Source organism: Capsicum annuum, chromosome 3, assembly GCF_002878395.1.
Source record: "Capsicum annuum cultivar UCD-10X-F1 chromosome 3, UCD10Xv1.1, whole genome shotgun sequence".
Lineage (NCBI taxonomy): Eukaryota > Viridiplantae > Streptophyta > Magnoliopsida > Solanales > Solanaceae > Capsicum > Capsicum annuum.
Genome location: NC_061113.1, coordinates 60667114 through 60681832, shown reverse-complemented (window position 1 = coordinate 60681832; position 14719 = coordinate 60667114). Strand labels below are relative to the sequence as shown.

Below are 14719 nucleotides of genomic sequence, written 5' to 3'. Positions count from 1 at the left end.
CCCTATATAGCGGTGTTGGTGAGACAGTAGCTTTGGGCTATTCCAATTTTGGCCATTTTTACAGCACACTTCCATATTTTGACATCCCAAACTAACTCTTTTACATCAAATGCTATATTCGAATTTCTAATAACTCAAATTTCATCCCAAAAGTTTCTATGGGCTACTATGTCCCTAAGATATCATGATATTACCTTAGATTCATCAAGTAATGCACCTTCGGACACCAAATATCTCTAAATGACATAACACTAGATTTATATTGAAACCCACCCATGCTGAGATTTTATCAACTCTTATTCTAGAAAAACCCCTACCTAGGAACTTTTACCCTAATCAATGCCATAACGAACACGACACTACCAAATACTACACCATGTTTTCCCCCCAGGCCATTTTCTTTATGACTCTTTTTTCAGACTTTCATGATCAACGCATACGAAAAAATCCTCTAGAGTACAATACCAACTAACACACCACTATGATTTTCGTTAGAACACAATTCTCCACTCTAATTCACATTAGTCTATTCGACATTCAACAATCAATTATTTATAAATAAATCATTTCATCAATTATCACACAAGGACAAACTATACTCATTTAGCATCACAACTAGGTTATAACTAGTTAAATTACTGACTCAACATGCCTCAACCACTCAAGGAGAAATAACAATCAAGTATTATCATAAAAAACCACTCAAGGAGAAATAACAATCAAGTATTATCATAAAAAATAAGAGATATATGAATAGGCATAAACACATCTAATAACTCTACTCCCTCAATCAACCCTACAACTAAGGATCATCAATCATAATTAGGCTAACTTATTTTACAAACCTTAGCAATTCAATAATACAATATTTTATAGATACTATTAAATAATAGTCCTACACAATAAGCATATAAGAAATGTCAAATCATAATCAGCCGATTACAAGTCATTTTATTAATTAATACATGGGTGATTAGTTTTACCAATAGGAGCTCATAACTACTATTTCACGAATACAAATGACCTGTTTCCGCCATAATCTTGTGATTTCCTCATCAACTACACGTTATCATCATAGTACAAGTAGCTTACTACATCAACAATCAAAACTACCAAGTCAAGCAAGCCTGACGTTTAAATATATATGTCACCTCCATATCAAACATTTAACTTATCAGCATATCATATTTTATCAAACACATCATTCAATTTTCATATCAAGGGCTACCATATCACCCTCTCAACCATCCAACAGACAATGCAGTCATCAAGTGATATTACTATCACCAATAAATCTTACATTCATTTAACCAACAATCCAATCATCCACATATTTTTCAGCCATCAATTAAACCTTAAAGTCATTAGAATATTCAATTCCAAAAATAAGTTTTCCATAAACCGACCCTCGAGCCTAATCATGATGGGTATCTCAAGCCCACTGAGGGTTAGAGACCCACCCCATAGCCTGTCCAATCCAATAATCCAAATAATATCAAAGAAGAAGACAACCAGAGAATAAAGATAAAATAGTTAATATAACTCAAAAATAACCTCTAAGGGTCAACCACACTATTCAACCCACACATGTCCACAAAAGCTTCTAAACTAATCTGAATATCAAATTAGGTTGAAACATGCCATCAACCATAATAGTGATAATGACAATGATAATGTTAATAGAAAATCTTCAACTCTACAATATGGGAAAAAAACAATAGAATGACCAAGCTTTCCAAAAAATGGAAGCTCACCACTTCACTATGAATCTGATAGACGACTGCACTACCTAACACTGCATATACCAACGAAAGAAACCCCTAGGACGCTACATCATGAAAGGATGTAACGTCCGAGGATGGTTAGCGGGGTGAGCGTTAGCATGTAACTCAGAGAGGGGATAAAATAATGTAATTGCAAAATCAAACCCAAATTCAACGTACATGTTCACATATATGCATACATACATATATATATGATATTGGGATAGGGAATAAGGTTTAGCATGAGATTTAAAACCATTAACTTGGACTGTGTAGTTCTAATCATCCTAAGGGCACCCACGGGATAATGGGTTTAGCTTCTCCTGCCGAAAAGGCTCCACCATGTGTTAGCCCATGAATTGGAGAAATCTAAGGAAGGTCCAAGGTCCACTACCCCAATCATTCTAATATCTCTATATATAAAATCTGAGCTATGCACACGGCCACCAAGGCCACCACGCTAGCAAACATGGTTTCCAGTATCGGTCCCCCCGGGTCTTCCACCTTTCACGGCGAGCTACACAACTCGCATTAAGCCTGAATTAAAAAATTTACACATATCACATCCATTAAACCAAGGAGTCATCCATTTAGGCATTTACCAAATGGTATCTTCATACCAGTTAATTATACTTGCAAGCCAATTCTATTATGCCAAACCAATTAGCTAATTAGACTTCAAAGTTTCAATCTAAAAATTAATCCATGTCCACCAAGGCCTTTCAAAACCATTCTTATCTGTTTATCCATTAACTTAATGCAATAGTATTGTAAAGTATGCAAAACCATGTAATTGTCTATATTTCAAAACCAATTATGCAAGTGGATTGAGGTTAATACCAATTCCAAACCAAAACGCATAATTTTTGGGGAATCCACGACTCCCATTCCATTTGCCATGCCCATTCACGCATCAAAAGATCAATCCATAAAGCATAAACAAAAGCATGTAAACTATGAGAATACCATTTAACCATTAATCATCCGAAAACCACAATCCAAATTCCAAACCAAACTTTAAAACCATATGAATACCGAACCATTGCACGTCAAGATAAAATAAAAACTTTAGGGAAGAGACACATGCCCAAAAACACCAAGAATTTGGAGAAGAAATCATACTTTGAGTCCTAGATGACCAACCCTTAGAAACCTAGCTTTGCTCTGACTTGGAAATTTGAGAGAGAAGAAAGTGTTTATGTTATGGTAAAGGATGAAAATAAGACCATTTTGATATTTTATGGTCGTGGGTTATAATTGGGAATGAAAAGTAATGACCAAAGTGCCCCTAATTAGAATATAGGAAAAACTATCACTAGTGATTACGGGTCACATAACAACTCGTGGTCACTGATCACAAGTCATCAACAACACTCGTAACCTGGGCAAAAACTCAAGGCCTCTTTACTGGTTTGGCTACGAGTCCCACCCAATGAATCAAAACTTCACCTTACGACTCATGGAGTTTAGTCGTTACCAAGACAACAACCTATGGCCGTCTCACTGTTAAGGTCATGAAACCCTCACCACAACTTGTGATATTACCTTACGACTCGTATGGTCCCAGTCATGACCATGCCAAAAATATAAGAAAACTCAACTAGTTAGACCACGATTGCTCTATACGTCTTGTGATGGGTCATCACGATTCATCACCTAAGTAGTAATCTAAGCAGTAAGCACAATCACTAAGAAAAGTTTAGAGTCCAAAACCTGGAGTATTACATTACCCCCCTCCCAGGATCATTTATCCCTGAATGAGGAGTTATGGCACTCTTTCGCACGAATACAAGACAGAAAGCAACCATAAAACCATAAACAACACCCGAAAAGTGATTAAAATAAGAAAAGTACATACCTTAAGGATGATCACCCAACCTAGAGAAAAAAATTGATACTTTGCCTCCATATCCTCTTTGGATTCCCAAGTAGCTTCCTCCACCTTTTGATTCCTCCAAAGAACCTTTACCGAAGAGCCATCCTTAGTCCTCAAGGGGCGAACTTGCCTATCCAAATTCTCAATCGGGGCATCCCCATAAGAAAAGGAATATGGAGTACCAATATTCTCAATAGGAATAATTAAAGAAGGATCACCCACAAACTTCTTCAACATTAACACATGGAAAACCAAATGAATGAAACCCAAACTCGGAGGAAAATCCAACTCATAAGCAATATTTTCAGCTCTCCTCAATATCTAATACAAACCAACATAATGGCGGCCGACATATTTTTTGACGACCAACATATTTTCTGATGGATATTTTAGGGACGGTGTTAGTAGTAGGTAAAGATGACAGCAAAAAAATTTCGGCGACCAATTTTGCCACCAACTTGTTGGAATCCGACGAAGCAATCAAGAAAATATCCTCACTTCATCTTCTCCTCGGATAAGGTGCACTCGTTTCACTTTACGTTCTGTCTTGTTGGATATTTTTTCTGATTTGATTACCTTGTCTAATTACTGTTACTAGGGTAGTATAGTTACTCGTTATTGATTGTTGTTTATCAAAACTTGCATTATAATATTGGTTTTGTTGCTTTAGATATATTGTTGATTGTTGTCTGTTTCCTTAGCATATAGTGGGCACATATTTAAGCTTCTTTATTGATTCCTTTTATTATAACTATTATGACATTTTAGGATCACCTTTTTTGCCCCGGTGTTCTTTATTTTCTTTCTTTTATTATTTATTCCCCTACTTGTGTAGTGGTTGTGATTGGCGATGGTAGACTAAGGTCATGTTATAGGCTGGGGTTAGGGTTGGGGTTGGGGGTATTGGGTCAAGGTTGGATCTAGGATCGAGTTTAGGGCTAGGGGCAAAGGGTAACGCTGCAGAGTAAGTCCATAGAGCTAGTGAAGATTCTTAGGAAGAGGAGGGTTAGTATAGCTTGTGTCTAGGAAACCAAATGAGTAGGCTCTAAGGTGAGGGATATAGATGGGTATAAGTTATGGTACTCGAGTAGCATGAGATAGAGGAATGTGGTAGCTATCTTACTAGATGAAGAGCGTAGGGGGCCGGTAGTGGAGGTTAGGCAGGTCAACGATAGGTTGATATCGATTAAGTTGGTCATTGAGGGTCTACGGTGAATGTTCTTAGTACCTACGCTCCGCAAGTAGGCTTGGACAAGGAGAAGAAGAAGGTCTTTTGAGAGGTACTTGATGAAATGGTGAGAGGCGTTCCGAGCTTGAAGAAGCTTTTCATTGGAAGAGATTTCAATGGGCATATTATTTCTATATCGGGAGGTTATAACAATGTGTATAGAGGTTTTGTTTACGGGGAACGAAGTGAAGGAGAGGCTTCTCTTTTGGATTTTGCTAGGGCTCTTGGGTTGTGGGTAGCGAATTTGGACTTCCCAAAGAAGGAGGAGCACCTTATTACCTTTCGTAGTTCGGTGGCCAAGACTCAGATAGACTTTTTACTCCTTAGTAAGATTGATAGAGCGTTATATAAAGACTGTAAGGTCATACCTAACAAGATTCTTTCGACCCAACATAAGCTTCTGGTGATGGACTTGGTAATTAAAAAGAGTAAAAAAAGAGGGAGTGAAGAATCGACTAAGGATTAAGTGGGGTAGCTTAACTTTGGTCAGTACATTGGATATAAAAGGTAAGTTGACATCTTGGAGGGCTTAGGAGAGTATAGGGGATATGAACAGTATATGGGAGACGACTACTAGTTGTATTAGGGAGACCACTAAAGAGGTGTTGGGTATTTTGAGAGGTCAATCAGGCAAGCACCAGGAGGACTAGTGGTGAAATAAAGAAGTCAAACAGAAGGTGGAGATTAATAAGGTGGTGTACGCTAAGTTGGTGGAGAGCAAAAATGACGAAGAGAAGTGGAAAAATAAGGAGGTGTATAAGTTAGCTAGAAAAGAGGCTAAGGTAGCGGTTACAACGGCTTTCAAGAGTGTATATACGACTTTAGAGAATAAAGGTAGTGATAGAAAGTTGTATAGGCTTCCCAAAACTAGAGAGTGGAAGGCTCGTGATCTTAACCAAATGAAGTGCATCAAAGGAGAGGATGACAGAGTGTTGGTAGAGGATGCCCCTATTAGAAAGAGGTGGGAATCTTATTTCCATAGACTTTAGAAAGACGGGGGAGATAAAGTGTTCGTGTTGGGGGACTTGGAGAACTCAGAGAAGTGTCGCGATTATGGTTATTGTAGGTGTATCAAGGTTGAGGAGATCAAGGGGACTATTTGCAGGATGCATAGGGATAGGGCGACTGGGCCAGACGAGATTCCGATTGACTTTTGGAATAGCACTAGCAGGGAAAGTTTGGAGTGGTTGACTAGACTGTTTAACACTATTATTAGGGAAGCAAAGATGCCCAAAGCATGAATATGGAGTATGATGGTTCCTTTATATAAGAACAAGGGGGATATTTATATAAGAATAAGGGGGACATTCAGAGCTGCAACAACTATAGGGGTATCAAGTTTTTGAGTCATACTATAAAGGTTTGGGAAAGAGTTGTAGAGTTAAGACTGAGGAGGATCATAACTATTTTTGAGAATCAGTTTGGTTTCATGCCAGGTCTCTCGACTACTAAGGCCATTCACCTTGTGAGAAGATTAGTGGATCAATTTAGAGAGAGAAAGAAGAACTTGAACATAGTGTTTATCGATCTTGAGAAGACATTTGACAAAGTTCCTAGGGAAATTTTATGGAGGTGATTGGAGACTAGAGGGGTTCTCGTGGCTTAACTAGATCGATCCAGGACATGTACAATGATACGAAGACTCATGTGAGGACGGCAGGAGGGGATTCGGAGCTCTTTTCGATTTTGAAAGAATTGCATTAGAGATCAACTCTTAGCCTATTTTTATTTTCCTTGGTGATGGATATTTTGACGCGACATATCCAAAGAGAGGTGCCTTGGTGTATGTAATTTACTGATGATGTTATATAGATTGATGAAACTCTAGGTGGAATTAATAATAAGTTAGAGCTTTGGAGACAGACCCTTGAGTCTAAAGGATTTAGGTTGAGCAGGACTAAGACAGAGTACATGGAATGTAAGTTTAATGTTTTGTCGCACGAGGCAGACGTGGTAGTGAAGCTTTATTCCCAGGTAGTGCAGAAGGGGAAGCATTTTAAGTACCTTAGATCTATGATTCAAGGGAATAGAGAGATTGATGAGGATGTCATGCACCGTATTGGTGCAGGGTGGTTGAAATAGAGGCTCGCTTCAGGAGTTTTATGTGATAATAAGGTACCTCCAAAACTCAAAGGTAAGTTCTACAGAGTGGTAGTTCGACCGGCTATGTTGTATGGGTTGGAGTGTTGGCCAATTAAGAATTTGCACATACAAAAGTTAAAGCTGGCGGAGATGAGAATATTGATAGATGTATGACTTACCAGGAGGGATAGGGTTAGAAATGAGATCATCTAAGAGAAGGTGGGAGTGACTTTGGTGGAGGACAAGATACGAAAAATGAGGTTGCGATGGTTCGGTTATATGATGAGGAGGGGTACGGATGCTCTTGTGCAGAGGTGTGAGAGGCTGGCTATGAATGGTTTTAGGTGGGGTAGAGGTAAGTATAAGAAGTATTGGAGGGAGGTGATTAGACATGACATGTAGCAGTTACAGCTTACAGAGGACATGATCCTTTATAGAAAGGTGTGGAGAATACGGATTAGGGTAGAGAGTTAGTGGGTAGGAATATGTCTGTGGTGCATTGGTGATATCTATGTTTTTCGAATAGATTTTTTAGTATTACCTTGTGCGTGTTTTATTTTTGCTATTATCCTTTACTATCTGTTATTATAGTATTACCTTATGGTTGGATGCTTTTATGTGTTTTGTTTGTTATATTGGTATCTGTCCTGAGCCGAGGGTCTATCAAAAACAACCTCTCTACTTCATCTGAGGTAGTGGAATGGATTGCGTACACTTTACCTTCCCAGACCCTACTTGATAGGAATACATTAGATATTTTGTTATTGTTGTTGTACAAATGTACAATCAACGATAGATAAATCCACAAAAATTGAGAACCGCTTTGCATCCAACTTAACACATAAATAATTAATTTAACAGACTAGTAGACCCTATTTGAATTAACCTCGAACTTTAAGGATTTATTTAGACTAATTCTCAAGTCACGAATACCTTACGAGCACATCATCCATAGTAAATCAAATCAAATGACCCAAAATCGATTCATATTTTTGCATCAAAATCAAAGCCAAAACGGCTAATTCCAAACCAAACAAGTAGAACATAGTGGAAGAATATGAATGTGATAAAGTAAATGAGGATGGAGTATTGCTGAATGTTATGCAACAAACAGGAGCTTTTTCTTTGTTCATCAAGGATTAACTTCAAAACTCGATTCCGATAGAACTCATAAATATAAGAAGAATATTAGTGTGGTGAAGAGGAACTGATACAGTCTGTAGTCTAAACTTAGGATTTTGGGACTATACTTGTGATTTTCTCCTTTTTTGGCTAATCTGGAACTTTTATTGTTTTTGAACTCATTTATCCTTTTTTCCTCAAATCTGAGAAACCTCTATTTTTTAACCTCTGCAAAAATTCTCTTTTGAGTAATGAAATTATTGGTATTTATAGGCAAGTTCGAACTTTAAATTTTGAATTTGAAACCCAAATTTCATAGAAGTCAGCGGATAATATGGGGATTTAAATTTAAAACTCGAAAGAGACATCACCTAACCTCAAATTTTTGGACGATTCTTTAACCTTTCATGCATATTTAAAATAAAACTTAACTCTCGTATCGATTTGGGTCTGTTTCTCTGAAGTCTGTTGAATTCACGAGTTGGAGAAGGATGAAAAATGAGGGAATCTTGTAGAGTGACAATAATGATGGGGCAGCCATGGCTAGGGTTTTCTTATTTGGCGAGGGGGAGGATGAGAAAAAGAGGAGAGAAGACCAATATTTTTGGTTTAATGGTTGTTTTGGGAAAACTGAAAGGGATGGGTCAATTCTTTGGGAAGAGGGGAGTTGTACACATGATTTTTGGTGAAAAGAAGAAAGAGACGTATGAAAGAGATATGTTCTGATGATTTTGGGATCTGATTAAAATCTTGGACCGTCCGATACAATGATCGGATGATTAAGATAAATCTTAGTAATAAAAATATAAATATATAATATATAAAGAAAAAAGTGATTTAAAAATGACCGTTGGATTGAAAGGACTTTTAATGGGTGAGATGAATTTGTGTTTGTTGGGTGATGATTTGTATTACTTGCTACATGGCGACATGTTATTGATGGATATGATGTGAGTGGATTGATGAGGTGGATGCGGGAAATGGACTGGGTCTTAGACTAATTTTTGGACTTCTTTGGTCTGAAATCGGTGCATAAAATTGAAATTTGAAAATATGATTGAGATTGAATTGTATTTGGCCCAAATGCTCTTTTCTCCATAGAGATTAATTTTAGCAACGCTTTTTATTATCCTAAAATTATTTTTTAATATATTAAAAGAAAATAATTTAATATATGTATTTAACTTTAATAATCTTATAATATATATATACATACACACATATAATGATATAACTAGAAGAAAAATGTGGTAAACATCAAAATATTATTTGCATGTTTTAAATATTAATTAATTAATTATGTTTAATTTAAAAAAATGATAGGGGGAAAGTAAATCTCATTTTTTTATCCTTTTCAAAATTTATAAAAATGAAAATATGAATTTATTTTGACAAATTATTCAGGACTAAGAAGCATAACAAAAAAAATTAATCAAAGAAAAAAAAATGAGCCAAAATTGGGTATCAACACACACATAAACCAAATTGAGTCTTGAACTATAACTCTACCATGACTTACTGGTTTAAGTGCAATCATCAAGTAAGTTTACAAATATCACCACTTGCACCATAATACAGTCCTTATCCAGAAACATATCATTATCAACAACATTTATGATAAATCATTTGGCACGTTCAATAGCTTTTAGGCAAAATTAAGTATTCATATTTACAAGTATGCAGTGCAACCAATGATCAAGCATTATTAATTGGATTTTCAATAACCATAAAATTATAGCAAAGCTTTAGCATAGACTAATTCATCATCCAATTACTTAACTATGATTACAATCCATCAATTCAACCAAACTTCCAACTTATTCAATACTATTTCTGCTTTACTATAATCAATTTATATCAATATTTTTCAATTTAAAAAAATACCATAATTACTAATTACTAGTTTTCACAACCCATAGTTTCATAATCGAACACAAACATACATATATTCTCAGTAATTATCATAATTAACACATAATTCACAAAATCATCAAAGAAATATTCCTAAATAATAACTAAACTAAATTAGATTCAATTCATTTTCAAATTTTGATTCTTATCAATCATTCACTATGTCGCAGACCTAAGCATGATCTCCCATCAAATTATATTACAGTCGTTCAATTTAATCAAGATCTACTACATATTAAACCTAGCCTACCTAGGAGCCAAGTAGCTACTATGAAGTGCACGATTCCGCAGTTGCCTTACATTTTCTTGGTGCTCAACTGGATCTCAGTCTAGCAATCACAACCAAACAACAATTCACTCATTGACCTACCAATTCGAGGCAACCGAAACTCATGCCTAAACTCATCATTCTAGGGTTTTCTACCTTTCAATCTACTCAAAATCTCTATATTTTGGAATGGTTAAATCAATTTCTAGTCCTAAGGACATAATCTATCAACACTTACTCAAATCCAAGATATTTCAGTCTATTAATTCACTTTACACTAGAAAATTTCATCTAGGTTAACTTTTTACCCCCATCATGATCAATCTAATGTTATTATAAAGATTTTAGAATCAAATGAGTGTTAGATTGATGAAAAAACTTATCTTGAAGAAGGAAATCAATAGAAAACTAAAGAAATAGTCCTTCTAAAGTTGCGGACCAAAAATTTTGAGTTCTAGAACTGAAACCCATAAAAAATAGGCGAGATTCAGTGAATCAGAGCTCCCGACAAGCTGCCACCACCACAACGCAGTCACTGATCCCCTTTACTCTTTCTCTTTCCTCCATTAATAAAGGCTATCATATTATATGGTTGTGTATGTCTACGATATAATCGAATCTATATTTTTTAATGAACTCCGGCGCCCTCATAATTTCTCGAGTATTGAATATTTTTCGACAGACTCCGTGCCCACGATTTCTTGGGTACTGGTCGGCGTGCTCTCAATGTTCTTGACCTCCTTTTTCTTTAAGTATATACACAAATACATGTATGTGTATATATGCAAGAAGATGCAATATCTGATTTTCAAGTTGAGGAGTATATATGCACAGAAACCTGTATGTATGCATAAATACAACCTCGTCAATATAAGATATATATATCTTTGATATCATATACATGTATATATGGATGGATACACAGGATACATTGTCCGAATTTGCTCCAGATATATTGTATTTTATATAGAATACACTAAATATTTGATATCAAATAAACTTGATAAAATTGATAATAGATACACTGGATGAAATTGATTTTGGATAAAGTAGATATATACACAGTACCCAAATACACTAGATATGCAGTGCACAAATACGTATCTACACACAGTGCACAGATACACTTGATACATCACCGATACACTAGATATAATGAGGTGAAAGGACGAAAGAGAGAGAGAGAGAGGCGAGCGAGAGAGGCATGATACATTCATCAGATACATGCATCTAAAGGCAAATACAGTGTATCTAAAAAAATATGTCATTATTAAAATTATTAATATCTTGAGTAATCAACACCTATGCTAATGTGCTTTATAAAAGTTGCTCGGAAAAAAATTCAAGTGTCCGTATGAAATTTGTTCTCATACTCACTTTACAACAACAACAAACCTAGTGTATTCCCACACAGTGGGGTCTGGGGAGGTAAAATGTACGTTGTCAATACCACTACCTCGGGAGAGGTAGCAAGGCTGTTTCCGATAGACCCCCGAAAATGGCTAGATTTTAAATAGTACAACAGTAAATGGAGATTTTGAATTAAAAGTGATAAATAAGTTTGTTAATTAAGTGGGGGTCCTTCAAGTTTTAAAAATTAGGTAAAACTGATAAATCTTTTTTAGTTTTTTATTTTAACATTTTCACTTTAACTATAAAAGTTGTCTCAACAACTATAGAAGTTGTTCGAATAACTATCAAAGTTATTCAATAGCTGTGCAAAGTTGTTCGATAATTGTTCCAAGTTATTAGATAATTTTAATAGTTGTTGGAATAACTAATGCAATTATTCAACAACTATCTCCAATTATTTAAGCACTTTATCTTTTTTAACTTATGGGCCGTTTGGCCATAATTTTTTTTTCCTTTTTTTCAGAATTTTTTTCACTTTATTAAAGTTGTGGTGTTTGGCCATGAAAATTTCAAAAATTATTTCGGAATTGTTTTCTAAAAAGTGAAAACAACATTTTTGTTGTTTTCACTATTTTCCAACTCCAATTCTAACTTTTATTATTATTACATATAACCCCAATATTTTAAATTTTTACACAAAACTATCATAATGTTTAGTCACTGATGAAATCAATGATGGTTTTCTTCCATAATTGTTGATTGAACGTTATTAATACAAAAATATCACCATCTTTCGGCTGAGATTGCATCTGAGACATTTTTGCATTATCTTTTTTCATTTTTTTCAACTCTATCTTTCTTCAATTTTTGCATTTTTGCATTATCTTTCTTCAATTTTTGCATTTCAGCTGATTGAACATTTTTGCATTTTTGCATTATCTTTCTTCAATTTTTGCATTTCGGCTGATTGAACATTTTTGCATTATCTTTCTTCAAATTTGTTTCAACAGCTTGAGTTAATTCTTGCAATTGAGAAAAGTGAAAAATTATTTGAGAATAAGCGAGGACCTAGTGAAGATCCAAATAAAAAAACAAATGATGTGTCTAATAATACGTCTTAACAAATGATCCAAATCAATCATTCTATCTTCTGTAGTCTGATGCTTATTAAGAGAGTCATTAGTTGTCAATCTTTGTTCTCGAGTGCTACTTTCTTCGTTAATGCAAACTTGACTCGAGTAATGGAAGTACCTATATATAAGAATCACATTAATTTGTATATCAGTAGATAAATTAGTAATTGGGTGCTTTTAATAGTTCTTAAAAGTTAAGGTTTAAAATCATAATTTTAAAAAAGATTCAAAATGTAAAAGAAAATTTCGAAATATCAACACAACTCAATTTTAATTTTAATTTTTTTTAATTTTCATGGTCAAACAACTATTTTAACACTAATATTATGACTCACTTGTCACTTCTAATTAATTGAAGGTGTCACGGACATCTCAACCTATATTTCCCTAGTAAATGTGATTCCTAGTGCAAATTCTACTTCTAGATTACTTTTCATTTTCATTCGTACAGAGAAAAAACTGCAAGACCCGCATCCTATAAAGCATCATCTGTTCAAATTCACCCCACAAATCTTGCTCTATTGTACTAACTCTTTTCTCTCAATTTCTCAATAGCATGAAACACCCCTTCTGCAATTTCAGTTCCTTTATGATCAGAGACTGGAGAAGACGATGAATTTACGCGAATTTCTCGTGTTTGTGTTAGGGTTTGTGCTTTGCGCGAGTATCTGTACTAACGGAGAATCGTCAAAATGTTTGACGGTATATGAAGAAGGCGGTGCACCTGCCGTGTTTCAATCTCCGAAATGCCCTCGCTGGAAATTACCAGATTATGGTTCTGAACAATGGTCGAAATTGCCGAATACTAGGTGCCAAACTGCCTTACATCAAGGTCGCCGTAAGTCTCAAGAAGATCGAATTCTCTGTGCTCTCGATATTCGCGCCCCGTTCCCCGGTAAATTGCTGTTTCTTCTTTTACCTTTGGTAAATTTTAGGTGATTCCTTCCCATCTGTCCTAGCTTGGGTGAACAGAGTTAGAGTTAGAGTTACTTGTATCCCGTGGAATTAGTGGAGGTGTGCTCAAACTGGCCTGGAATTAGTGGAGGTGTGCTCAAACTGGCCTGGAATTAGTGGAGGTGTGCTCAAACTGGCCTGAACACTACAATTATCAAAAAGAAAAAAGAATTTCTGTTTCTACTTTTACTTTGGTACCTTTATCATATGAAATATGCGCATTACTTTATCATGTTCTACAAATATGTGTTTGGATTGTGATGGGCAGGGTGAATCTATTATATGAATTATTCCGTCTGATTCTATTTGTTTGTTTTATTTTCTTTTTTAGTCAATTTCAAAAAGAATGTCTCTTTCCTTTTTTTTTAACAACTCTTTGATTCTAACTTTCCATATTATATGTTTAAGGCCAAAGATTAAAGAGCATTTTGATACATTTTACATATCCTTAGTTTGAGACCACAAAATTCAGAAGTCTTCTTTAATTGCTTAAACTTCATGTCTAAGTTAAAATCAGGCAAACAAATTGAAATGAAGGGAGTATGATTGTTATTTTATGATAATTTAGCAAGCTCCAAGACTTTTATTGTTTAATGGATCCAATTTTTAGTTTAATGGCATAAAAACTTTAAAAAATTTACTACTTATTTCTATCTGAGATTGTACCAATTGTGTTCCAGTTGAGTATTTAAAGCAAAATTATGAATGCCAAAAAAATTGGTGAAGTAAAGAAAAAGATACCTCTAAAAGTTTATGTTAATTATTTGGTGAAAGATGGCTGAAATGGATGGGAGCTTGTATTAAAATAGTTAGGTTCTCCATTTTGATAAACGAAGAACCTGCTGCTTTTTTCCCCCTCCGATAGAGGACTTAGACAGGGAGATCCTTTATCCCCCTTCCTATTTATTTTAGCAACAGAAGGTTTTGATAACATGATGAGAGTGGTCATTTAGAACTCATTGTTGAAGGGATTTGTAACTGGCAATCACTTAGGGGTGGAGAAGCAAATATGCCATTTATTACTCCCTC

The 14719-nt window shown here is 35.1% G+C and overlaps 1 protein-coding gene and 1 non-coding gene across 8 annotated transcripts in view; both read left to right on the top strand.

Moving 5' to 3' along the window:
* Positions 1-12327: 12327 nt before the first annotated feature.
* Positions 12328-12411, top strand: LOC124897469. The gene has a single exon (XR_007054187.1). It is a non-coding gene; the product is annotated as a small nucleolar RNA Z196/R39/R59 family (small nucleolar RNA).
* A 688-nt stretch (positions 12412-13099) lies between these two features.
* Positions 13100-14719, top strand: part of LOC107853145 — an 80918-nt gene continuing 79298 nt past the window's right edge. For 3 of the 7 annotated variants that reach the window (XM_047408007.1, XM_047408005.1, XM_047408006.1), the window contains exon 1: positions 13103-13631. In XM_047408007.1, the coding sequence (XP_047263963.1) occupies positions 13349-13631 (283 nt within the window). In that variant the 5' untranslated portion in view covers positions 13103-13348. Of the gene's footprint in view, positions 13632-14719 lie in introns of all 7 variants that reach the window. The other 4 variants (XM_047408011.1, XR_007052913.1, XM_047408012.1 and 1 more) reach the window with 4 other exon arrangements.